The sequence below is a fragment of the Coregonus lavaretus genome (genome assembly GCF_964263955.1).
Source record: "Coregonus lavaretus genome assembly, contig: HAP1_SCAFFOLD_3314, whole genome shotgun sequence".
Taxonomy (NCBI): domain Eukaryota; kingdom Metazoa; phylum Chordata; class Actinopteri; order Salmoniformes; family Salmonidae; genus Coregonus; species Coregonus lavaretus.
Window position 1 is genome coordinate 36,894 of NW_028166253.1, and position 26,650 is coordinate 63,543.

General features: G+C 46.4%; 1 protein-coding gene across 1 annotated transcript in view; it reads right to left on the reverse strand.

Annotated features, from left to right (window-relative positions):
* The window catches only part of LOC311114933 (sister chromatid cohesion protein PDS5 homolog A-like), a gene marked incomplete at both ends in the record, with an annotated part of 61,209 nt that extends 35,292 nt beyond the window's left edge, over positions 1-25,917 (reverse strand). The window contains 9 exon segments of the mRNA XM_084190152.1: positions 10,179-10,292; positions 10,612-10,763; positions 11,276-11,421; positions 11,969-11,980; positions 11,983-12,062; positions 12,213-12,328; positions 17,847-17,987; positions 25,581-25,661; positions 25,888-25,917. Of these exon segments, the coding sequence (XP_084046278.1) occupies positions 10,179-10,292; positions 10,612-10,763; positions 11,276-11,421; positions 11,969-11,980; positions 11,983-12,062; positions 12,213-12,328; positions 17,847-17,987; positions 25,581-25,661; positions 25,888-25,917 (872 nt within the window).
* Positions 25,918-26,650: the final 733 nt, after the last annotated feature.

The window sequence follows — 26,650 nt, forward strand, 5'->3', positions numbered from 1 at the left end:
ATGGCTAGGTGTTGGTACTAACAGGGTTATGGCTAGGTGTTGGTACTAACAGGGTTATGGCTAGGTGTTGGTACTAACAGGGCTAGGTGTTGGTACTAACAGGGTTATGGCTAGGTGTTGGTACTAACAGGGTTATGGCTAGGTGTTGGTGCTAACAGGGTTAGGTGTTGGTACTAACAGGGTTATGGCTAGGTGTTGGTACTAACAGGGTTATGGCTAGGTGTTGGTACTAACAGGGTTATGGCTAGGTGTTGGTACTAACAGGGTTATGGCTAGGTGTTGGTACTAACAGGGTTATGGCTAGGTGTTGGTACTAACAGGGTTATGGCTAGGTGTTGGTACTAACAGGGTTATGGCTAGGTGTTGGTACTAACAGGGCTAGGTGTTGGTACTAACAGGGCTAGGTGTTGGTACTAACAGGGTTATGGCTAGGTGTTGGTACTAACAGGGTTATGGCTAGGTGTTGGTACTAACAGGGTTATGGCTAGGTGTTGGTACTAACAGGGTTATGGCTAGGTGTTGGTACTAACAGGGCTAGGTGTTGGTACTAACAGGGTTATGGCTAGGTGTTGGTGCTAACAGGGTTATGGCTAGGTGTTGGTGCTAACAGGGTTATGGCTAGGTGTTGGTACTAACAGGGTTATGGCTAGGTGTTGGTACTAACAGGGTTATGGATAGGTGTTGGTACTAACAGGGTTATGGCTAGGTGTTGGTACTAACGGGGTTATGGCTAGGTGTTGGTACTAACAGGGCTAGGTGTTGGTACTAACAGGGTTATGGCTAGGTGTTGGTACTAACAGGGTTATGGCTAGGTGTTGGTACTAACAGGGTTATGGCTAGGTGTTGGTGCTAACAGGGTTATGGCTAGGTGTTGGTACTAACAGGGTTATGGCTAGGTGTTGGTACTAACAGGGTTATGGCTAGGTGTTGGTACTAACAGGGTTATGGCTAGGTGTTGGTACTAACAGGGCTAGGTGTTGGTACTAACAGGGTTATGGCTAGGTGTTGGTACTAACAGGGTTATGGCTAGGTGTTGGTACTAACAGGGTTATGGCTAGGTGTTGGTACTAACAGGGTTATGGCTAGGTGTTGGTACTAACAGGGCTAGGTGTTGGTACTAACAGGGTTATGGCTAGGTGTTGGTACTAACAGGGTTATGGCTAGGTGTTGGTACTAACAGGGTTATGGCTAGGTGTTGGTACTAACAGGGTTATGGCTAGGTGTTGGTACTAACAGGGTTATGGCTAGGTGTTGGTACTAACAGGGTTAGGGCTAGGTGTTGGTACTAACAGGGTTATGGCTAGGTGTTGGTACTAACAGGGTTAGGGCTAGGTGTTGGTACTAACAGGGTTATGGCTAGGTGTTGGTACTAACAGGGTTATGGCTAGGTGTTGGTGCTAACAGGGTTATGGCTAGGTGTTGGTACTAACAGGGCTAGGTGTTGGTACTAACAGGGTTATGGCTAGGTGTTGGTACTAACAGGGCTAGGTGTTGGTACTAACAGGGTTATGGCTAGGTGTTGGTACTAACAGGGCTAGGTGTTGGTACTAACAGGGTTATGGCTAGGTGTTGGTACTAACAGGGTTATGGCTAGGTGTTGGTGCTAACAGGGTTATGGCTAGGTGTTGGTACTAACAGGGTTATGGCTAGGTGTTGGTACTAACAGGGTTATGGCTAGGTGTTGGTACTAACAGGGTTATGGCTAGGTGTTGGTACTAACAGGGTTATGGCTAGGTGTTGGTACTAACAGGGTTATGGCTAGGTGTTGGTACTAACAGGGTTATGGCTAGGTGTTGGTACTAACAGGGTTATGGCTAGGTGTTGGTGCTAACAGGGTTATGGCTAGGTGTTGGTACTAACAGGGCTAGGTGTTGGTACTAACAGGGTTATGGCTAGGTGTTGGTACTAACAGGGCTAGGTGTTGGTACTAACAGGGTTATGGCTAGGTGTTGGTACTAACAGGGTTATGGCTAGGTGTTGGTACTAACAGGGTTATGGCTAGGTGTTGGTACTAACAGGGCTAGGTGTTGGTACTAACAGGGTTATGGCTAGGTGTTGGTACTAACAGGGTTAAGGCTAGGTGTTGGTACTAACAGGGTTATGGCTAGGTGTTGGTACTAACAGGGGCTAGGTGTTGGTACTAACAGGGTTATGGCTAGGTGTTGGTACTAACAGGGTTATGGCTAGGTGTTGGTACTAACAGGGTTATGGCTAGGTGTTGGTACTAACAGGGTTATGGCTAGGTGTTGGTACTAACAGGGTTATGGCTAGGTGTTGGTACTAACAGGGTTATGGCTAGGTGTTGGTACTAACAGGGTTATGGCTAGGTGTTGGTGCTAACAGGGTTATGGCTAGGTGTTGGTGCTAACAGGGTTATGGCTAGGTGTTGGTGCTAACAGGGTTATGGCTAGGTGTTGGTGCTAACAGGGTTATGGCTAGGTGTTGGTACTAACAGGGCTAGGTGTTGGTACTAACAGGGTTATGGCTAGGTGTTGGTACTAACAGGGCTAGGTGTTGGTACTAACAGGGTTATGGCTAGGTGTTGATACTAACAGGGTTATGGCTAGGTGTTGGTACTAACAGGGTTATGGCTAGGTGTTGGTACTAACAGGGTTATGGCTAGGTGTTGGTACTAACAGGGCTAGGTGTTGGTACTAACAGGGTTATGGCTAGGTGTTGGTACTAACGGGGTTATGGCTAGGTGTTGGTACTAACAGGGTTAGGGCTAGGTGTTGGTACTAACAGGGTTATGGCTAGGTGTTGGTACTAACAGGGTTATGGCTAGGTGTTGGTACTAACAGGGCTAGGTGTTGGTACTAACAGGGTTATGGCTAGGTGTTGGTACTAACAGGGCTAGGTGTTGGTACTAACAGGGTTATGGCTAGGTGTTGGTACTAACAGGGTTATGGCTAGGTGTTGGTACTAACAGGGTTATGGCTAGGTGTTGGTACTAACAGGGCTAGGTGTTGGTACTAACAGGGTTATGGCTAGGTGTTGGTACTAACAGGGTTATGGCTAGGTGTTGGTACTAACAGGGTTATGGCTAGGTGTTGGTACTAAAAGGGTTATGGCTAGGTGTTGGTACTAACAGGATTATGGCTAGGTGTTGGTACTAACAGGGTTATGGCTAGGTGTTGGTACTAACAGGGTTATGGCTAGGTGTTGGTACTAACAGGGTTATGGCTAGGTGTTGGTACTAACAGGGTTATGGCTAGGTGTTGGTACTAACAGGGTTATGGCTAGGTGTTGGTACTAACAGGGTTATGGCTAGGTGTTGGTACTAACAGGGCTAGGTGTTGGTGCTAACAGGGTTATGGCTAGGTGTTGGTACTAACAGGGCTAGGTGTTGGTACTAACAGGGTTATGGCTAGGTGTTGGTACTAACAGGGTTATGGCTAGGTGTTGGTACTAACAGGGTTATGGCTAGGTGTTGGTACTAACAGGGCTAGGTGTTGGTGCTAACAGGGTTATGGCTAGGTGTTGGTACTAACAGGGTTATGGCTAGGTGTTGGTACTAACAGGGCTAGGTGTTGGTGCTAACAGGGTTATGGCTAGGTGTTGGTACTAACAGGGTTATGGCTAGGTGTTGGTACCAACAGGGTTATGGTTAGGTGTTGGTACTAACAGGGCTAGGTGTTGGTACTAACAGGGTTATGGCTAGGTGTTGGTACTAACAGGGTTATGGCTAGGTGTTGGTGCTAACAGGGTTATGGCTAGGTGTTGGTACTAACAGGGTTATGGCTAGGTGTTGGTGCTAACAGGGTTATGGCTAGGTGTTGGTACTAACAGGGTTATGGCTAGGTGTTGGTACTAACAGGGTTATGGCTAGGTGTTGGTACTAACAGGGTTAGGTGTTGGTGCTAACAGGGTTATGGCTAGGTGTTGGTACTAACAGGGTTATGGCTAGGTGTTGGTACTAACAGGGTTATGGCTAGGTGTTGGTACTAACAGGGCTAGGTGTTGGTACTAACAGGGCTAGGTGTTGGTACTAACAGGGTTATGGCTAGGTGTTGGTACTAACAGGGTTATGGCTAGGTGTTGGTACTAACAGGGCTAGGTGTTGGTACTAACAGGGCTAGGTGTTGGTACTAACAGGGCTAGGTGTTGGTGCTAACAGGGTTATGGCTAGGTGTTGGTACTAACAGGGCTAGGTGTTGGTACTAACAGGGTTATGGCTAGGTGTTGGTACTAACAGGGTTATGGCTAGGTGTTGGTGCTAACAGGGTTATGGCTAGGTGTTGGTACTAACAGGGTTATGGCTAGGTGTTGGTACTAACAGGGTTATGGCTAGGTGTTGGTACTAACAGGGTTATGGCTAGGTGTTGGTGCTAACAGGGTTATGGCTAGGTGTTGGTACTAACAGGGTTATGGCTAGGTGTTGGTACTAACAGGGTTATGGCTAGGTGTTGGTGCTAACAGGGCTAGGTGTTGGTACTAACAGGGTTATGGCTAGGTGTTGGTACTAACAGGGTTATGGCTAGGTGTTGGTACTAACAGGGTTATGGCTAGGTGTTGGTACTAACAGGGTTATGGCTAGGTGTTGGTACTAACAGGGTTATGGCTAGGTGTTGGTGCTAACAGGGCTAGGTGTTGGTACTAACAGGGTTATGGCTAGGTGTTGGTACTAACAGGGCTAGGTGTTGGTACTAGCAGGGTTATGGCTAGGTGTTGGTACTAACAGGGTTATGGCTAGGTGTTGGTGCTAACAGGGTTATGGCTAGGTGTTGGTACTAACAGGGTTATGGCTAGGTGTTGGTACTAACAGGGTTATGGCTAGGTGTTGGTACTAACAGGGCTAGGTGTTGGTACTAACAGGGTTATGGCTAGGTGTTGGTACTAACAGGGCTAGGTGTTGGTACTAACAGGGTTATGGCTAGGTGTTGGTACTAACAGGGTTATGGCTAGGTGTTGGTACTAACAGGGCTAGGTGTTGGTACTAACAGGGTTATGGCTAGGTGTTGGTGCTAACAGGGTTATGGCTAGGTGTTGGTGCTAACAGGGTTATGGCTAGGTGTTGATACTAACAGGGTTATGGCTAGGTGTTGGTACTAACAGGGTTATGGCTAGGTGTTGGTACTAACAGGGTTATGGCTAGGTGTTGGTGCTAACAGGGCTAGGTGTTGGTACTAACAGGGCTAGGTGTTGGTACTAACAGGGTTATGGCTAGGTGTTGGTACTAACAGGGTTATGGCTAGGTGTTGGTACTAACAGGGTTATGGCTAGGTGTTGGTACTAACAGGGTTATGGCTAGGTGTTGGTACTAACAGGGTTATGGCTAGGTGTTGGTACTAACAGGGTTATGGCTAGGTGTTGGTACTAACAGGGCTAGGTGTTGGTACTAACAGGGCTAGGTGTTGGTACTAACAGGGCTAGGTGTTGGTACTAACAGGGTTATGGCTAGGTGTTGGTACTAACAGGGTTATGGCTAGGTGTTGGTACTAACAGGGTTATGGCTAGGTGTTGGTACTAACAGGGTTATGGCTAGGTGTTGGTACTAACAGGGTTATGGCTAGGTGTTGGTACTAACAGGGCTAGGTGTTGGTGCTAACAGGGTTATGGCTAGGTGTTGGTACTAACAGGGCTAGGTGTTGGTACTAACAGGGTTATGGCTAGGTGTTGGTACTAACAGGGTTATGGCTAGGTGTTGGTACTAACAGGGTTATGGCTAGGTGTTGGTACTAACAGGGCTAGGTGTTGGTACTAACAGGGTTATGGCTAGGTGTTGGTACTAACAGGGTTATGGCTAGGTGTTGGTACTAACAGGGTTATGGCTAGGTGTTGGTGCTAACAGGGTTATGGCTAGGTGTTGGTACTAACAGGGTTATGGCTAGGTGTTGGTACTAACAGGGTTATGGCTAGGTGTTGGTACTAACAGGGTTATGGCTAGGTGTTGGTACTAACAGGGTTATGGCTAGGTGTTGGTACTAACAGGGTTAGGTGTTGGTGCTAACAGGGTTATGGCTAGGTGTTGGTACTAACAGGGTTATGGCTAGGTGTTGGTACTAACAGGGTTATGGCTAGGTGTTGGTACTAATAGGGCTAGGTGTTGGTACTAACAGGGCTAGGTGTTGGTACTAACAGGGTTATGGCTAGGTGTTGGTACTAACAGGGTTATGGCTAGGTGTTGGTGCTAACAGGGTTATGGCTAGGTGTTGGTACTAACAGGGTTATGGCTAGGTGTTGGTACTAACAGGGTTATGGCTAGGTGTTGGTACTAACAGGGTTATGGCTAGGTGTTGGTGCTAACAGGGTTATGGCTAGGTGTTGGTACTAACAGGGTTATGGCTAGGTGTTGGTACTAACAGGATTATGGCTAGGTGTTGGTGCTAACAGGGCTAGGTGTTGGTACTAACAGGGTTATGGCTAGGTGTTGGTACTAACAGGGTTATGGCTAGGTGTTGGTACTAACAGGGTTATGGCTAGGTGTTGGTACTAACAGGGCTAGGTGTTGGTGCTAACAGGGCTAGGTGTTGGTACTAACAGGGCTAGGTGTTGGTACTAACAGGGCTAGGTGTTGGTGCTAACAGGGCTAGGTGTTGGTACTAACAGGGCTAGGTGTTGGTACTAACAGGGTTATGGCTAGGTGTTGGTGCTAACAGGGTTATGGCTAGGTGTTGGTACTAACAGGGTTATGGCTAGGTGTTGGTACTAACAGGGTTATGGCTAGGTGTTGGTACTAACAGGGTTATGGCTAGGTGTTGGTACTAACAGGGTTATGGCTAGGTGTTGGTACTAACAGGGTTATGGCTAGGTGTTGGTACTAACAGGGCTATGGCTAGGTGTTGGTACTAACAGGGCTAGGTGTTGGTACTAACAGGGCTAGGTGTTGGTACTAACAGGGTTATGGCTAGGTGTTGGTACTAACAGGGTTATGGCTAGGTGTTGGTACTAACAGGGCTAGGTGTTGGTACTAACAGGGCTAGGTGTTGGTGCTAACAGGGTTATGGCTAGGTGTTGGTACTAACAGGGCTAGGTGTTGGTACTAACAGGGTTATGGCTAGGTGTTGGTACTAACAGGGTTATGGCTAGGTGTTGGTGCTAACAGGGTTATGGCTAGGTGTAGGTACTAACAGGGTTATGGCTAGGTGTTGGTACTAACAGGGTTATGGCTAGGTGTTGGTACTAACAGGGTTATGGCTAGGTGTTGGTACTAACAGGGTTATGGCTAGGTGTTGGTACTAACAGGGTTATGGCTAGGTGTTGGTACTAACAGGGCTAGGTGTTGGTACTAACAGGGTTATGGCTAGGTGTTGGTACTAACAGGGCTAGGTGTTGGTACTAACAGGGTTATGGCTAGGTGTTGGTACTAACAGGGTTATGGCTAGGTGTTGGTACTAACAGGGCTAGGTGTTGGTGCTAACAGGGTTATGGCTAGGTGTTGGTACTAACAGGGCTAGGTGTTGGTACTAACAGGGTTATGGCTAGGTGTTGGTACTAACAGGGCTAGGTGTTGGTACTAACAGGGTTATGGCTAGGTGTTGGTGCTAACAGGGTTATGGCTAGGTGTTGGTACTAACAGGGTTACGGCTAGGTGTTGGTACTAACAGGGTTATAGCTAGGTGTTGGTGCTAACAGGGCTAGGTGTTGGTACTAACAGGGTTATGGCTAGGTGTTGGTACTAACAGGGTTATGGCTAGGTGTTGGTACTAACAGGGCTAGGTGTTGGTACTAACAGGGTTATGGCTAGGTGTTGGTACTAACAGGGTTATGGCTAGGTGTTGGTGCTAGCAGGGTTATGGCTAGGTGTTGGTACTAACAGGGTTATGGCTAGGTGTTGGTACTAACAGGGTTATGGCTAGGTGTTGGTGCTAACAGGGCTAGGTGTTGGTACTAACAGGGTTATGGCTAGGTGTTGGTACTAACAGGGTTATGGCTAGGTGTTGGTACTAACAGGGTTATGGCTAGGTGTTGGTACTAACAGGGCTAGGTGTTGGTACTAACAGGGTTATGGCTAGGTGTTGGTACTAACAGGGTTATGGCTAGGTGTTGGTACTAACAGGGTTATGGCTAGGTGTTGGTACTAACAGGGCTATGGCTAGGTGTTGGTACTAACAGGGTTATGGCTAGGTGTTGGTACTAACAGGGTTATGGCTAGGTGTTGGTACTAACAGGGTTATGGCTAGGTGTTGGTGCTAACAGGGCTAGGTGTTGGTACTAACAGGGTTATGGCTAGGTGTTGGTGCTAACAGGGTTATGGCTAGGTGTTGGTGCTAGCAGGGTTATGGCTAGGTGTTGGTGCTAACAGGGTTATGGCTAGGTGTTGGTACTAACAGGGTTATGGCTAGGTGTTGGTACTAACAGGGTTATGGCTAGGTGTTGGTGCTAACAGGGTTATGGCTAGGTGTTGGTACTAACAGGGTTATGGCTAGGTGTTGGTACTAACAGGGTTATGGCTAGGTGTTGGTGCTAGCAGGGTTATGGCTAGGTGTTGGTACTAACAGGGCTAGGTGTTGGTACTAACAGGGTTATGGCTAGGTGTTGGTGCTAGCAGGGTTATGGCTAGGTGTTGGTGCTAGCAGGGTTATGGCTAGGTGTTGGTGCTAGCAGGGCTAGGTGTTGGTGCTAGCAGGGCTAGGTGTTGGTGCAGGCAGGGTTATGGCTAGGTGTTGGTACTAACAGGGCTAGGTGTTGGTACTAACAGGGTTATGGCTAGGTGTTGGTGCTAACAGGGTTATGGCTAGGTGTTGGTGCTAGCAGGGTTATGGCTAGGTGTTGGTGCTAGCAGGGTTATGGCTAGGTGTTGGTGCTAGCAGGGCTAGGTGTTGGTGCTAGCAGGGTTATGGCTAGGTGTTGGTGCTAGCAGGGTTATGGCTAGGTGTTGGTGCTAACAGGGTTATGGCTAGGTGTTGGTGCTAACAGGGTTATGGCTAGGTGTTGGTACTAACAGGGTTATGGCTAGGTGTTGGTACTAACAGGGTTATGGCTAGGTGTTGGTACTAACAGGGTTATGGCTAGGTGTTGGTACTAGCAGGGTTATGGCTAGGTGTTGGTACTAACAGGGTTATGGCTAGGTGTTGGTACTAGCAGGGTTATGGCTAGGTGTTGGTACTAACAGGGTTATGGCTAGGTGTTGGTGCTAGCAGGGTTATGGCTAGGTGTTGGTGCTAGCAGGGTTATGGCTAGGTGTTGGTGCTAGCAGGGTTATGGCTAGGTGTTGGTGCTAACAGGGTTATGGCTAGGTGTTGGTACTAACAGGGTTATGGCTAGGTGTTGGTGCTAACAGGGTTATGGCTAGGTGTTGGTACTAACAGGGTTATGGCTAGGTGTTGGTGCTAACAGGGTTATGGCTAGGTGTTGGTACTAACAGGGTTAGGGCTAGGTGTTGGTGCTAGCAGGGTTATGGCTAGGTGTTGGTACTAACAGGGTTATGGCTAGGTGTTGGTGCTAGCAGGGTTATGGCTAGGTGTTGGTACTAACAGGGTTATGGCTAGGTGTTGGTACTAACAGGGTTATGGCTAGGTGTTGGTGCTAGCAGGGTTATGGTTAGGTGTTGGTACTAACAGGGTTATGGCTAGGTGTTGGTACTAACAGGGTTATGGCTAGGTGTTGGTGCTAGCAGGGTTATGGCTAGGTGTTGGTACTAACAGGGTTATGGCTAGGTGTTGGTACTAACAGGGCTAGGTGTTGGTACTAACAGGGTTATGGCTAGGTGTTGGTACTAACAGGGTTATGGCTAGGTGTTGGTACTAACAGGGTTATGGCTAGGTGTTGGTGCTAACAGGGTTATGGCTAGGTGTTGGTACTAACAGGGTTATGGCTAGGTGTTGGTGCTAGCAGGGTTATGGCTAGGTGTTGGTACTAACAGGGTTATGGCTAGGTGTTGGTACTAACAGGGTTAGGGCTAGGTGTTGGTGCTAGCAGGGTTATGGCTAGGTGTTGGTACTAACAGGGTTATGGCTAGGTGTTGGTACTAACAGGGTTATGGCTAGGTGTTGGTGCTAGCAGGGTTATGGCTAGGTGTTGGTACTAGCAGGGTTATAGCTAGGTGTTGGTGCTAGCAGGGTTATGGCTAGGTGTTGGTACTAGCAGGGTTATGGCTAGGTGTTGGTGCTAGCAGGGTTATGGCTAGGTGTTGGTACTAACAGGGTTATGGCTAGGTGTTGGTACTAACAGGGTTATGGCTAGGTGTTGGTGCTAACAGGGTTATGGCTAGGTGTTGGTGCTAGCAGGGTACCTACTTGACAGCGTTGGTATCAAGGCAGGCGTATAGGTAGTAAAGACATTTCATCTTCTCCTCGGTGTCCAGACTGTGGGGAACCATGTACTGAGCAAAGATCTTCTCCACTAGTAACCTACACACACACAGACGGAGAGAAACGGATAAGAACCCTGCAGAAAATGACACAAAATCCATGCTAATATAATGCTGTGGTTTCAGTAGGATGTATTTCTGTGAACAGTGTGTGTTCCGTGTGTTCCGTGTGTTCCGTGTGTTCCGTGTGTTCCGTGTGTTGCGTGTGTTGCGTGTGTTGCGTGTGTTCCGTGTGTTCCGTGTGTTCCGTGTGTTCCGTGTGTTCTGTGTGTTCCGTGTGTTCCGTGTGTTCTGTGTGTTCCGTGTGTTCTGCGTGTTCCATGTGTTCTGTGTGTTCCGTGTGTTCTGTGGGCGTGTACTTGTCGTCGATGCTGTTCTGGTAGTAGATGTGGAGCAGTTTGTCTTTGATCCAGGAGATCTTCTGGGCCTGTTCCTTCCCAGCCTCATGGTGAAGACAGTACTTCTTAAACAGCTGGGCCAAACCCATCATCGCCTCCTTACGAACACGCCACTATGGAGAGAGGAGAGGAGTGGAGGAGGGAGGAGGGGAGGAAAGGATGGGAGGAGGGAGGGAGGGGAGGGAGGGAGGGGAGGAAAGGATGGGAGGAGGGAGGGAGGGAGGGAGGGGAGGGAGGGAGGGGAGGAAAGGATGGGAGGAGGGAGGGAGGCGAGGAGAGGAGGGAGGGAAGGGAGGGAGGGAGAGGAGGATGGGAGGAGGGAGGGAGGAGAGGAGGATGGGAGGAGGGAGGGAGGAGAGGAGGATGGGAGGAGGGGAGGATGGGGAGAGGGAGGGAGGAGAGGAGGATGGGAGGAGGGAGGGAGGAGAGGAGGATGGGAGGAGGGAGGGAGGAGAGGAGGATGGGAGAGAGGAGGGAGGAGAGGAGAGAGAAAGGAGGAGAGATAGATAGATAAACATAAGAAACCAAACTATTCCTTTCCAACCTAATATCCATTCCCCCAAAGGGCCGAGAATGAAAAGACTTGACTTGAGAAGGTTGAGGTGTGTATTGACAGGTATGTTACCCTCTTGTCCAGAGTCCTCTCCCTAACGAAGCCCAGTAGTTGGTCGTTAACCAGGTTCAGGTCTTTCTTCCCGGCGTTGATGATCGTTACGATGACGTCATGACGGATCGCCTCCTCTGGGTCATGTGATCGCACTTTCAGGAACTCTGATCGGACGATACAGACAACATAATTGGTTAGGGCAGCGTCTCCCAAACTCGGTCCTGGGACCCAAAGGGTCTGGATGATTCATCAGAAACCTACCTGTGAGGTCTATAACCAGGTCTGGATGATTCATCAGAAACCTACCTGTGAGGTCTTTAACCAGGTCTGGATGATTCATCAGAAACCTACCTGTGAGGTCTATAACCAGGTCTGGATGATTCATCAGAAACCTACCTGTTGAGGTCTATAACCAGGTCTGGATGATTCATCAGAAACCTACCTGTGAGGTCTATAACCAGGTCTGGATGATTCATCAGAAACCTACCTGTGAGGTCTTTGGCCAGGTCTGGATGATTCATCAGAACCTACCTGTGATGTCTATAACCAGGTCTGGATGATTCATCAGAAACCTACCTGTGAGGTCTATAACCAGGTCTGGATGGATCATCAGAAACCTACCTGTGAGGTCTTTGGCCAGGTCTGGATGATTCATCAGAAACCTACCTGTGAGGTCTTTAACCAGGTCTGGATGATTCATCAGAAACCTACCTGTGAGGTCTTGGCCAGGTCTGGATGATTCATCAGACAGTGGGAAGCAAACTTGACTGACTCCAGCCTCACTGGGACATGGATGTCATTAAACCTGGGGATGGCACAAACAAACACACACACACACACACACACACACACACACATCTTGTCAACGCAACGCACCTCTACTATGCGTGTGTGTGTACGTGTGCGTGTTCGCCCCCAAGCGTGTGTTCATGTGGCTGTGGAATGCGTGTCTCACCGTCCCAGGAAGCACTGCCACAGCGGTCTGTTCTGAGTGGCCAGTTCTGAGTCTTTGGCTCCAAACAGCTTGGCCAGCAGTCTGACTACAGCTAAACGCTCTTCACCATCGTTACTCTGCGACAACAACAACAAAACACACAACTTGGATTACAACCTGAAATAAATAGATTTTCATTCAATGGACGGTCATTTGGTTAAGGTCTAGTAGGTGTATGTGTGTTCAGGGTTTTTTTCTAGATCAAAATGGGGCTTGAGTGGTGGGCGTGAGTGTAGGGCTGGGCTGTATACCGTATTTGACTATATACCGGTATTGATGCACACACCGGTTTGAGTTTTTACTTTACCTTCTATACTGAACTAAAATATAAACGCGACATGTAAAGTGTTACCGCCTCCAACGTTATTTTAGAGAATTTGGCAGCACCTCCAACCGGCCAGAACTGCAGACCACGTGTATGGCGTCGTGTGGGCGAGCGGTTTGCTGATGTCAACGTTGTGAACAGAGCCCCCCCATGGTGGCGGTGGGGTTATGGTAGGATGGTGCCGGAGAAAATGGCTGCCGTTTTACAGCCCTCTAACCAATTGTACTATTGTGTGTGTTTTTCCGCGTTATTTGTAATTTATTCTGTACATAATGTTTCTGCCACCGTCTCTTATGACCAAAAAGAGCTTCTGGATATCAGGACAGCGATTACTCACCTCGTATTGGACGAATATTTTTTTATTCAACGAGTCAGACGCGAAGGATATTCTACAGACACCCGACAAGGCCCAAATCCCCGTCATTCGCATGAGGAAGAGACGGAGATATCGTGGACGTAGGTCGGGGTGCCTCGTAAGGATCCGACGGCGAGCGAGTAAACTGCCTCTCCCATCAATCCTATTAGCCAATGTTCAATCATTGGAAAACAAAATGGACAACCTAATATTACGGTTATCCTACCAACGGGACATTAAAAACTGTAATATCTTATGTTTCACCGAGTCGTGGCTGAACGACGACATGGATATCATTCAGCTAGCAGGCTATACGCTACATCGGCAGGATAGAACGGCTGACTCCGGTAAGACAAGGGGTGGCGGTCTGCGTATATTTGTAAACAACAGCTGGTGCACAAAATCAAATACTAAGGAAGTCTCGAGGTTTTGCTCGCCTGAGGTAGAGTATCTTATGATAAGCTGTAGACCACACTATTTACCAAGAGAGTTTTCATCTATATTTTTCGTAGCTGTCTATTTACCACCACAAACCGATGCTGGCACTAAGATTGCACTCAATGAACTGTATATGGCCATAAGTAAACAGGAAAACGCTCATCCAGAGGCAGCGCTCCTAGTGGCCGGGGACGTTAATGCAGGGAAACGTAAATCCATTCTACCAGCATGTTAAATGTGCAACCAGAGGGAAAAAAAACTCTAGAGTCAATACAGGACTCAGATTGAATCGTACTACACCGGCTCTGACGCTCGTCGGATGTGGCAGGGCTTGAAAACTATTACTAAATGCTAAATTACTTCTATGCTCGCCTTCGGGGCAAGCAACACTGAAGCATGCATGAGAGCATCAGCTGTTCCGGACGACTGTGTGATCACGCTCTCCGTAGCCGATGTGAGTAAGACCTTTAAGCAGGTCAACATTCACAAGGCCGCAGGGCCAGACGGATTACCAGGACGTGTACTCCGAGCATGCGCTGACCAACTGGCAAGTGTCTTCACTGACATTTTAAACATGTCCCTGACTGAGTCTAATACCAACATGTTTCAAGCAGACCACCATAGTCCCTGTGCCCAAGAACACTAAGATAACCTGCCTAAATGACTACCGACCCGTAGCACTGACGTCTGTAGCCATGAAGTGCTTTGAAAGGCTGGTCACGGCTCACATCAACACCATTATCCCAGAAACCCTAGACCCACTCATACCGCCCCAACAGATCCACAGATGCAATCTCTATTGCACTCCACACTGCCCTTTCACACCTGGACAAGAGGAACACCTACGTGCGAATGCTATTCATTGACTACAGCTCAGCGTTAAACAACATAGTGCCCTCAAAGCTCATCACTAAGCTAAGGACCCTGGGACTAAACACCTCCCTCTGCAACTGGATCCTGGACTTCCTGACGGGCCGCCCCCAGGTGGTAAGGGTAGGTAACAACACGTCTGCCACACTGATCCTCAACACGGGGGCCCCTCAGGGGTGCGTGCTTAGTCCTCTCCTGTACTCCCTGTTCACCCATGACTGCATGGCCAGGCACGACTCCAACACCATCATTAAGTTTGCCGATGACACAACAGTGGTAGGCCTGATCACCGACAACGACGAGACAGCCTATAGGGAGGAGGTCAGAGACCTGGCCTTGTGGTGCCAGGACAACAACCTCTCCCTCAACGTGATCAAGACAAAGGAGATGATTGTGGACTACAGGAAAAAGAAGAGGACTGAGCACGCCCCCATTCTCATCGACGGGGCTGTAGTGGAGCAGGTTGAGAGCTTCAAGTTCCTTGGTGTCCACATCACCAACAAACTATCATGGTCCAAACACACCAAGACAGAAAGTTCTACAGCTGAGTTGAGAGCTTCAAGTTCCTGACTGGTTGCGGCGTGTGTAACGTCAATTTTTATAGTTTTGTCAGTCATTGACTCTGTACCGGTACCCCCTGTATATAGCCTCTCTACTGTTATTTCCCATTGACTCTGTACCGGTACCCCCTGTATACAGCCTCCCTACTGTTATTTCCCATTGACTCTGTACCGGTACCCCCTGAATATAGCCTCTCTACTGTTATTTCCCATTGACTCTGTACCGGTACCCCCTGTATACAGCCTCCCTACTGTTATTTCACATTGACTCTGTACCGGTACCCCCTGTATATAGCCTCCCTACTGTTATTTCACATTGACTCTGTACCGGTACCCCCTGTATATAGCCTCCCTACTGTTATTTCCCATTGACTCTGTACCGGTACCCCCTGTATATAGCCTCCCTACTGTTATTTCCCATTGACTCTGTACCGGTACCCCCTGTATACAGCCTCCCTACTGTTATTTCCCATTGACTCTGTACCGGTACCCCCTGAATATAGCCTCTCTACTGTTATTTCCCATTGACTCTGTACCGGTACCCCCTGTATACAGCCTCCCTACTGTTATTTCACATTGACTCTGTACCGGTACCCCCTGTATATAGCCTCCCTACTGTTATTTCACATTGACTCTGTACCGGTACCCCCTGTATATAGCCTCCCTACTGTTATTTCCCATTGACTCTGTACCGGTACCCCCTGTATACAGCCTCCCTACTGTTATTTCCCATTGACTCTGTACCGGTACCCCCTGTATACAGCCTCCCTACTGTTATTTCCCATTGACTCTGTACCGGTACCCCCTGTATACAGCCTCCCTACTGTTATTTCACATTGACTCTGTACCGGTACCCCCTGTATATAGACTCCCTACTGTTATTTCACATTGACTCTGTACCGGTACCCCCTGTATATAGCCTCCCTACTGTTATTTCCCATTGACTCTGTACCGGTACCCCCTGTATATAGCCTCCCTACTGTTATTTCCCATTGACTCTGTACCGGTACCCCCTGTATATAGCCTCCCTACTGTTATTTCCCATTGACTCTGTACCGGTACCCCCTGTATATAGCCTCCCTACTGTTATTTCCCATTGACTCTGTACCGGTACCCCCTGTATATAGCCTCCCTACTGTTATTTCACATTGACTCTGTACCGGTACCCCCTGTATATAGCCTCCCTACTGTTATTTCCCATTGACTCTGTACCGGTACCCCCTGTATATAGCCTCCCTACTGTTATTTCCCATTGACTCTGTACCGGTACCCCCTGTATATAGCCTCCCTACTGTTATTTCCCATTGACTCTGTACCGGTACCCCCTGTATATAGCCTCCCTACTGTTATTTCACATTGACTCTGTACCGGTACCCCCTGTATATAGCCTCCCTACTGTTATTTCCCATTGACTCTGTACCGGTACCCCCTGTATATAGCCTCCCTACTGTTATTTCACATTGACTCTGTACCGGTACCTCCTGTATATAGCCTCCCTACTGTTATTTTATTTTACTGCTGCTCTTTAATTATTAGCTTTTTTTTTTTTTCACTTAACACTTTTTTTTTTTCTTAAAACTGCATTGTTGGTTAAGGGTTTGTAAGTAAGCATTTCATTGTAAGGTTCTACACCTGTTGTATTCGGCGCATGTGGCAAATAACATTTGATTTGATAAGCTACGGACAACGAACACAATTGCATTTTATCGATAGCAATTTGAATGCACAGAGATACCGTGACGAGATCCTGAGGCCCATTGTCGTGCCATTCATCCGCCGCCATCACCTCATGTTTCAGCATGATAATGCACGGCCCCGTGTCCCAAGGATCTGTACACAATTCCTGGAAGCTGAAAATGTCCCAGTTCTTCCATGGCCTGCATATTCACTAGACCTTACCCAATGTGTGTGTGTGTGTTGTGTGTGTGTCTGTTGTGTGTGTGTGTTGTCTGTGGGTGTGTGTGTGTGTCCTATACCTTGAGTTTAAACTCTAGCTGGGGCATGACAGATGTTCACTAGACCTTACCCAGTGTGTGTGTGTGTCTGTTGTGTGTGTCTGTTGTGTGTGTGTGTTGTCTGTGGGTGTGTGTGTGTGTGTGTCTGTTGTGTGTGTGTTGTCTGTTTGGTGTGTGTGTGTGTGTGTGTGTGTGTGTGTCTGTTGTGTGTGTGTGTGTCTGTGGGTGTGTGTGTGTCCTATACCTTGAGTTTAAACTCTAGCTGGGGCATGACAGATGGGTGTGTGTGTCCTATACCTTGAGTTTAAACTCTAGCTGGGGCATGACAGATGGGTGTGTGTGTCCTATACCTTGAGTTTAAACTCTAGCTGGGGCATGACAGATGGGTGTGTGTGTCCTATACCTTGAGTTTAAACTCTAGCTGGGGCATGACAGATGGGTGTGTGTGTCCTATACCTTGAGTTTAAACTCTAGCTGGGGCATGACAGATGGGTGTGTGTGTCCTATACCTTGAGTTTAAACTCTAGCTGGGGCATGACAGATGGGTGTGTGTGTCCTATACCTTGAGTTTAAACTCTAGCTGGGGCATGACAGATGGGTGTGTGTGTCCTATACCTTGAGTTTAAACTCTAGCTGGGGCATGACAGATGGGTGTGTGTGTCCTATACCTTGAGTTTAAACTCTAGCTGGGGCATGACAGATGGGTGTGTGTGTCCTATACCTTGAGTTTAAACTCTAGCTGGGGCATGACAGATGGGTGTGTGTGTCCTATACCTTGAGTTTAAACTCTAGCTGGGGCATGACAGATGGGTGTGTGTGTCCTATACCTTGAGTTTAAACTCTAGCTGGGGCATGACAGATGGGTGTGTGTGTCCTATACCTTGAGTTTAAACTCTAGCTGGGGCATGACAGATGGGTGTGTGTCCTATACCTTGAGTTTAAACTCTAGCTGGGGCATGACAGATGGGTGTGTGTGTCCTATACCTTGAGTTTAAACTCTAGCTGGGGCATGACAGATGGGTGTGTGTGTGTCCTATACCTTGAGTTTAAACTCTAGCTGGGGCATGACAGATGGGTGTGTGTGTCCTATACCTTGAGTTTAAACTCTAGCTGGGGCATGACAGATGTGAGCAGCAGCGGTTCGATGGAAAACAGCTCCTGGATCAGGTCGAACACGTGTTCTGACAGATCGCTGACTGAAGACTTCCCCATCACCAGCACCTGGTTAAAGAACTGGAGGGGGAAAGGGGGATGGAGAGAGAGGGGGGGGGATGGAGAGAGAGGGGGGGATGGAGAGAGAGGGAGGGGGGGGGGGGGTGGAGAGAGAGGGAGGGGGGGGTGGAGAGAGAGAGAGAAGGGAGAGAGAGGGAGGGGGGAGAGAGGGTGGGAGAGAGGGTGGGAGAGAGAGAGAGAAGGGAGAGAGAGGGAGGGGGGAGAGAGGGTGGGAGAGAGGGTGGGAGAGAGAGGGAGGGGGGAGAGAGAGCGGGGGAGAGAGAGAGGGGGGAGAGAGAGAGAGGGGGGAGAGAGGGGGAGGGGAGAGAGAGGGGGGGAGAGAGGGGGGAGAGAGAGGGGGGGAGAGAGAGGGGGGGAGAGAGGGGGGAGAGAGGGGGGAGAGAGGGGGGAGAGAGGGGGGAGAGAGAGGGGGGGAGAGAGAGGGGAGAGAGGGGGGAGAGGGGGGAGAGAGAGGGAGGGGGATGAGAGAGAGAGGGGGGAGAGAGAGGGTGGGAGAGAGAGGGAGGGGGGAGAGAGAGGGGGAGAGAGGGAGGGGGAGAGAGAGGGGGATAGAGAGAGGGAGGGGGATAGAGAGAGGGAGGGGGATAGAGAGAGGGAGGGGGATGGAGAGAGGGAGGGGGATGGAGAGAGGGAGAGATGTTATAGAAAACTTGATTTCAATGAGAATCTGTTTCTTAAAATGCACAGACAGAGGAATACAGACAGACAGACAGACAGAGGAATAGAGACAGACAGACACAGGAATAGAGACAGACAGACAGACAGAGGAATACAGACAGACAGAGGAATAGAGACAGACAGACAGACAGACACAGGAATAGAGACAGACAGACAGACAGACAGAGGAATAGAGACAGACAGACAGACAGACACAGGAATAGAGACAGACAGACAGACAGAGGAATACAGACAGACAGACACAGGAATAGAGACAGACAGACAGACAGAGGAATAGAGACAGACAGACAGACAGACACAGGAATAGAGACAGACAGACAGACAGACAGAGGAATAGAGACAGACAGACAGACAGACACAGGAATAGAGACAGACAGACACATGAATAGAGACAGACAGACAGAGACACAGGAATAGAGAGACAGACAGACAGAGGAATAGAGACAGACAGACAGACAGACACAGGAATAGAGACAGACAGACACAGGAATAGACAGACAGACAGACACAGGAATACAGACAGACAGACAGACAGAGGAATAGAGACAGACAGACAGACAGACAGAGGAATATAGACAGACAGACACAGGAATAGAGACAGACAGACAGACAGAGGAATAGACAGACAGACAGACAGAGGAATATAGACAGACAGACACAGGAATAGAGACAGACAGACAGACAGAGGAATATAGACAGACAGACACAGGAATAGAGACAGACAGACAGACAGAGGAATACAGACAGACAGAGGAATACAGACAGACAGAGGAATATAGACAGACAGACACAGGAATAGAGACAGACAGACAGAGGAATACAGACAGACAGACAGACAGAGAGGAATAGAGACAGTAGAGTGAGTGTCCAAAACATTAAGAACACCTTCCTAATATTGAGTTGCTCCCCCCTTTTGCCCTCAGAACATCCTCAATTCGTCGGGCATGGACTACACAACGTGTCAAACGCGTTCCACAGGGATGCTGGCCCATGTTGACTCCAAATGCTCCCCACAAGTTGTGTCAAGTTGAAACTTGTGTCAAGTTGAAACGGGAAACTGTTGAGCGTGAAAAACCCAGCAGCGTTGCAATTCTTGACACAAACCGGTGCGCCTGGCACCTACTACCGTACCCCGTTCAAAAGGCACGTCAATATTTTGTCTTGCTCGTTCATCCTCTGAATGGCACACATTTTCAATTGTCTCAAGGCTTAAAAATCCTTCTTTAACCTGTCTCCTTCCCCTTCACCGACACTGATTGAAGTGGATTTAACAGGTGACATCAATAAGGGATCATAGCTTTCAAACGATTAGTCTATGTCTACTACCATACCCCGTTCTATGTCATGGAAGGAGTAGGTGTTCTTAATGCGATGCATGTCTCCATGGTCTGAACGGTAGATTGAGAGATAGATGTACAGTACCAGTCAAAAGTTTGGACACACCTTCTCATTCAAGGGTTTTTCTTTATTTTTTAAACTATTTTCTACATTGTAGAATAATAGTGAAGACATCAAAACTATGAAATAACACATATGGAATCATGTAGTACCCCAAAAAGTGTTAAACAAATCAAAATATATTTTATATTATTTGAGATTCTTCAAAGTAGCCACCCTTTTGCCTTGATGACAGCTTTGCACACTCTTGGCTTTCTCTCAACCAGCTTCATGAGGTAGTCACCTGGAATGCATTTCAATGAACAGGTGTGCCTTGTTAAAAGTTGAATTTCTTTCCTTCTTAATGCATTTCAGCCAATCAGTTGTGTTGTGACAAGGTAGGGGTGGTATACAGAAAATAGCCCTATTTGGTAAAAGACCAAGACCATATTATGGCAAGAACAGCTCAAATAAGCAAAGTGAAACGACAGTCCATCATTACTTTAAGACATGAAGGTCAGTCAATCTGTAAAAGTTTCTTCGAGTGCAGTCGCAAAAACCATCAAGCGCTATGATGAAACTGGCTCTCATGAGGACCGCCACAGGAATGGAAGACCCAGAGTTACCTCTGCTGCAGAGGATACGTTCATTAGAGTTACCAGTCTCAGATTGCAGCCCAAATAAATGCTTCACAGAGTTCAAGTAACAGACACATCTCAACATCAACTGTTCAGAGGAGACTGTGTGAATCAGGCCTTCATGGTGGAATTGCTGCAAAGAAACTACTAAAGGACACCAATAAGAAGAGACCTGCTTGGGCCAAGAAACACGAGCAACGGACATTAGACCGGTGGAAGTCTGTCCTTTGGTCTGATGAGTCCAAATTTGAGATTTTGGTTCCAACCGCCGTGTCTTTGTGAGACGCAGAGTAGGTGAACGGATTATCTCCGCATGTGTATTTCCCACCATAAAGCATGGAGGAGGAGGTGTGATGGTGTGGGGGTGCTTTACTGGTGACACTGTCTGTGATTTATTTAGAATTCAAGGCACACTTAACCAGCATGGCTACCACAGCATTCTGCAGCGATACGCCATCCCATCTGGTTTGGGCTTAGGAAAAGCAGCCAACAAGTGCTCAGCATATGTGGGAACTCCAAGACTGTTGGAAAAAGCATTCCAGGTGAAGCTGGTTGAGAGAATGCCAAGAGTGTGCAAAGCTGTCATCAAGGCAAAGGGTGGCTATTTGAAGAATCACAAATATAAAATATATTTTGATTTGTTTAACACTTTTTTTGGTTTCTACATGATTCCATATGTGTTATTTCATAGTTTTGATGTCTTCACTATTATTCTACAATGTAAAAAATAGTAAAAAGAAAGAAAAGCCTTGAATGAGTAGGTGTCCAAACTTTTGACTGGTACTGTATATATACACACACACAGTACTAATGTTAGTGATTCATGTCTCTATGGTCTGAACGGTAGACGGAGGTGTAGACTGTTAAACAGCCATCACTGGCACAGAGAGGCTGCTGCCTACATACAGACTTGAAAATCACTGGCCTCTTTAATAAAGGGAACACTAGTCACTTTAATAATGTCACTTTAATAATGTTTACATATCTTGCATTACCCATCTCATATGTATATACTGTATTCTGTACTATCTATTGCATCTTAGCCTATGCTGCTCTGATAATGACATTGCTCATCCATATAGTTATATATTCTTATTCCATTCCTTTACTTAGATTTGTGTGTATTGGATATCTGTTGTGTATCTGTTAGATATTACTTGCTAGATATTGCTGCACTGTCGGAACTAGAAGCACAAGCATTTCGCTACAAATCGCAATAAAATCTGCTAACCATGTGAACGTGACCAATACATTTGATTTGAGATAGAGGTGTATATATATATATATATACACACAGTACTAAACGTTAGTGAGTCATGTCTCTCTGGTCTAAATGGGAGATGTGTATTCTGTTGTGTCCTCGTGTAAATAGACCGTTTTTTTGTTTTTTGTCTTTTATCGTATATATATATATATATCTCTATCTCACTTTCCATCCTTTGACTAAACACACTTTCCTGATGTGGAACGGACTCTCTTATCTATTTATTTTTTATCAAGAACCTACGGCTAAAAATAGCCAGCTAGCCAGCTAACTAGCTATTAGCCACCGTTAGCGGTCTTCACCACTGTCCGTGGCCTGCACTACCTACCAGCCAGCTCTAGCCTGGACAATTATCGAGAGAGAGAGGTACAGTTGAAGTCGAAAGTTTACATCCACTTTAGATTGGAGTCATTAAAACTCGTTTTTCAACCACTCCACAAATGTATTGTTAAACTATAGTTTTGGCAAGTCGGTTAGGACATCTACTTTGTGCGTGACACAAATAATTTTTCCAACAATTGATCACAGACAGATTATTTCACTTATAATTTACTGTATCACAATTCCAGTGGGTCAGAAGTTTACATACACTAAGTTGACTGTGCCTTTAAACAGCTTGGAAAATTCCAGAAAATGATGTCATGGCTTTAGAAGCTTCTGATAGGCTAATTGACATCATTTGAGTCAATTGGAGGTGTACCTGTGGATGTATTTCAAGGCCTACCTTCAAACTCAGTGACTCTTTGCTTGACATCATGGGAAAATCAAAAGAAATCAGCCAAGACCTCAGAAAAAAAATTGTAGACCTCCACAAGTCTGGTTCATCCATGGAAGCAATTTCCAAACGCCTGAAGGTACCACGTTCATCTGTACAAACAATAGTACGCAAGTATAAACACCATGGGACCACGCAGCCGTCATACCGCTCAGGAAGGAGACGCGTTCTGTCTCCTAGAGATGAACGTACTTTGGTGCGAAAAGTGCAAATCAATCCCAGAACAACAGCAAAGGACCTTGTAAAGATGCTGGAGGAAACAGGTACAAAAGTATCTATATCCACAGTAAAACGAGTCCTATATCGACATAACCTGAAAGGCCGCTCAGCAAGGAAGAAGCCACTGCTCCAAATCCACCATAAAAAAGCCAGACTACTGTTTGCAACTGCACATGGGGACAAACATTGTACTTTTTGGAGAAATGTCCTCTGGTCTGATGAAACAAAAATAGAACTGTTTGGCCATAATGACCATCGTTATGTTTTGAGGAAAAAGGGGGGGTCTTACAAGCCGAAGAACACCATCCCAACCGTGAAGCACGGGGGTGGCAGCATCATGCTGTGTGGGTGCTTTGCTGCAGGAGGGACAGGTGCACTTCACAAAATAGATGGCATCATGAGGAAGGAAAATTATGTGGCTATATTGAAGCAACATCTCAAGACATCAGTCAGCAAGTTAAAGCTTGGTCGCAAATGGGTCTTCCAAATGGACAATGACCCCAAGCATACTTCCAAAGTTGTGGCAAAATGGCTTAAGGACAACAAAGTCAAGGTATTGGAGTGGCCATCACAAAGCCCTGACCTCAATCCTATAGAACATTTGTGGGCAGAACTGAAAAAGCGTGTGCGAGAAAGGAGGCCTGCAAACCTGACTCAGTTACACCAGCTCTGTCAGGAGGAATGGGCCAAAATTCACCCAACTTATTATGGGAAGCTTGTGGAAGGCTACCCGAAACGTTCGACCCAAGTTAAACAATTTAAAGGCAATGCTACCAAATACTGATTGAGTGTATGTAAACTTCTGACCCACTGGGAATGTGATGAAATAAATAAAAGCTGAAGTAAATCATTCTCTCTACTATTATTCTGACATTTCACATTCTTAAAATAAAGTGGTGATCCTAACTGACCTAAAACAGGGAATTTTTACTAGGATTAAATGTCAGGAATTGTGAAAAACAGAGTTTAAATGTATTTGACTAAGGTGTATGTAAACTTCTGACTTCAACTGTATATATACACAGTACTAACGTTAGTGAGTCATGTCTCTATGGTCTGAATGGTAGATAGAGAGAGAGAGATAGAGGTATATATATATATACAGTACTAACGTTAGCGATGCATGTCTCTATGGTCTGAATGGTAGATAGAGAGAGAGATAGAGGTATATATATATATATATACAGTACTAACGTTAGCGAGTCATGTCTCTATGGTCTGAATGGTAGATAGAGAGAGAGATAGAGGTATATATATATATATACAGTACTAACGTTAGTGAGTCATGTCTCTATGGTCTGAATGGTAGATAGAGAGATAGAGGTATATATATATATACAGTACTAACGTTAGCGATGCATGTCTCTATGGTCTGAATGGTAGATAGAGAGAGAGATAGAGGTATATATATATATATATATATACAGTACTAACGTTAGCGATGCATGTCTCTATGGTCTGAATGGTAGATAGAGAGAGAGATAGAGGTATATATATATATACAGTATTAACGTTAGTGATGCATGTCTCTATGGTCTGAATGGTAGATAGAGAGAGAGATAGAGGTATATATATATATATACAGTACTAACGTTAGCGATGCATGTCTCTATGGTCTGAATGGTAGATAGAGAGAGAGATAGAGGTATATATATATATATATACAGTACTAACGTTAGCGATGCATGTCTCTATGGTCTGAATGGTAGATAGAGAGAGAGATAGAGGTATATATATATATATATATACAGTACTAACGTTAGCGAGTCATGTCTCTATGGTCTGAATGGTAGATAGAGAGAGAGATAGAGGTATATATATATATATACAGTACTAACGTTAGGGAGTCATGTCTCTATGGTCTGAATGGTAGATAGAGAGAGAGATAGAGGTATATATATATATATATACAGTACTAACGTTAGCGAGTCATGTCTCTATGGTCTGAATGGTAGATAGAGAGAGAGATAGAGGTATATATATATATACAGTACTAACGTTAGCGATGCATGTCTCTATGGTCTGAATGGTAGATAGAGAGAGAGATAGAGGTATATATATATATATACAGTACTAACGTTAGCGATGCATGTCTCTATGGTCTGAATGGTAGATAGAGAGAGAGATAGAGGTATATATATATATACAGTACTAACGTTAGTGAGTCATGTCTCTATGGTCTGAATGGTAGATAGAGAGAGAGATAGAGGTATATATATATATATACAGTACTAACGTTAGTGATGCATGTCTCTATGGTCTGAATGGTAGATAGAGAGAGAGATAGAGGTATATATATATATATATATACAGTACTAACGTTAGCGATGCATGTCTCTATGGTCTGAATGGTAGATAGAGAGAGAGATAGAGGTATATATATATATATATATACAGTACTAACGTTAGCGATGCATGTCTATGGTCTGAATGGTAGATAGAGAGAGAGATAGAGGTATATATATATATATATATACAGTACTAACGTTAGCGATGCATGTCTCTATGGTCTGAATGGTAGATAGAGAGAGAGATAGAGGTATATATATATATACAGTACTAACGTTAGTGATGCATGTCTCTATGGTCTGAATGGTAGATAGAGAGAGAGATAGAGGTATATATATATATACAGTACTAACATTAGCGATGCATGTCTCTATGGTCTGCACGGTCCTCTTCAGCAGGGTCTTGGCCAAGTCGTACGCCTGCTTATTCAGGTTCTGGAGAAGAGAAGAGTGGGTTAAACATCAACAGGGAGGGGGGTATGGGGGGTGTGTGTGTTTTGCCTTGTGGACAGGTACGAGGTTGATCAGTATGGTGTGTTACCTTGTGGACAGGTACGAGGTTGATCAGTATGGTGTTTTGCCTTGTGGACAGGTACGAGGTTGATCAGTATGGTGTTTTGCCTTGTGGACAGGTACGAGGTTGATCAGTATGGTGTGTTACCTTGTGAGCAGGTATGAGGTTGATCAGTATGGTGTGTTACCTTGTGAGCAGGTATGAGGTTGATCAGTATGGTGTGTTACCTTGTGGACAGGTATGAGGTTGATCAGTATGGTGCTTTACCTTGTGAGCAGGTATGAGGTTGATCAGTATGGTGTGTTACCTTGTGGACAGGTATGAGGTTGATCAGTATGGTGTGTTACCTTGTGGACAGGTATGAGGTTGATCAGTATGGTGTGTTACCTTGTGAACTGGTATGAGGTTGATCAGTATGGTGTGTTACCTTGTGAGCAGGTATGAGGTTGATCAGTATGGTGTGTTACCTTGTGAGCAGGTATGAGGTTGATCAGTATGGTGTGTTACCTTGTGGACAGGTATGAGGTTGATCAGTATGGTGCTTTACCTTGTGAGCAGGTATGAGGTTGATCAGTATGGTGTGTTACCTTGTGAGCAGGTATGAGGTTGATCAGTATGGTGTGTTACCTTGTGAACTGGTATGAGGTTGATCAGTATGGTGTGTTACCTTGTAAGAAGTTATGAGGTTGATCAGTATGGTGCGTTACCTTGTGAGCAGGTATGAGGTTGATCAGTATGGTGTGTTACCTTGTGGACAGGTACGAGGTTGATCAGTATGGTGTGTTACCTTGTGGACAGGTATGAGGTTGATCAGTATGGTGTGTTACCTTGTGGACAGGTACGAGGTTGATCAGTATGGTGCGTTACCTTGTGAGCAGGTATGAGGTTGATCAGTATGGTGCGTTACCTT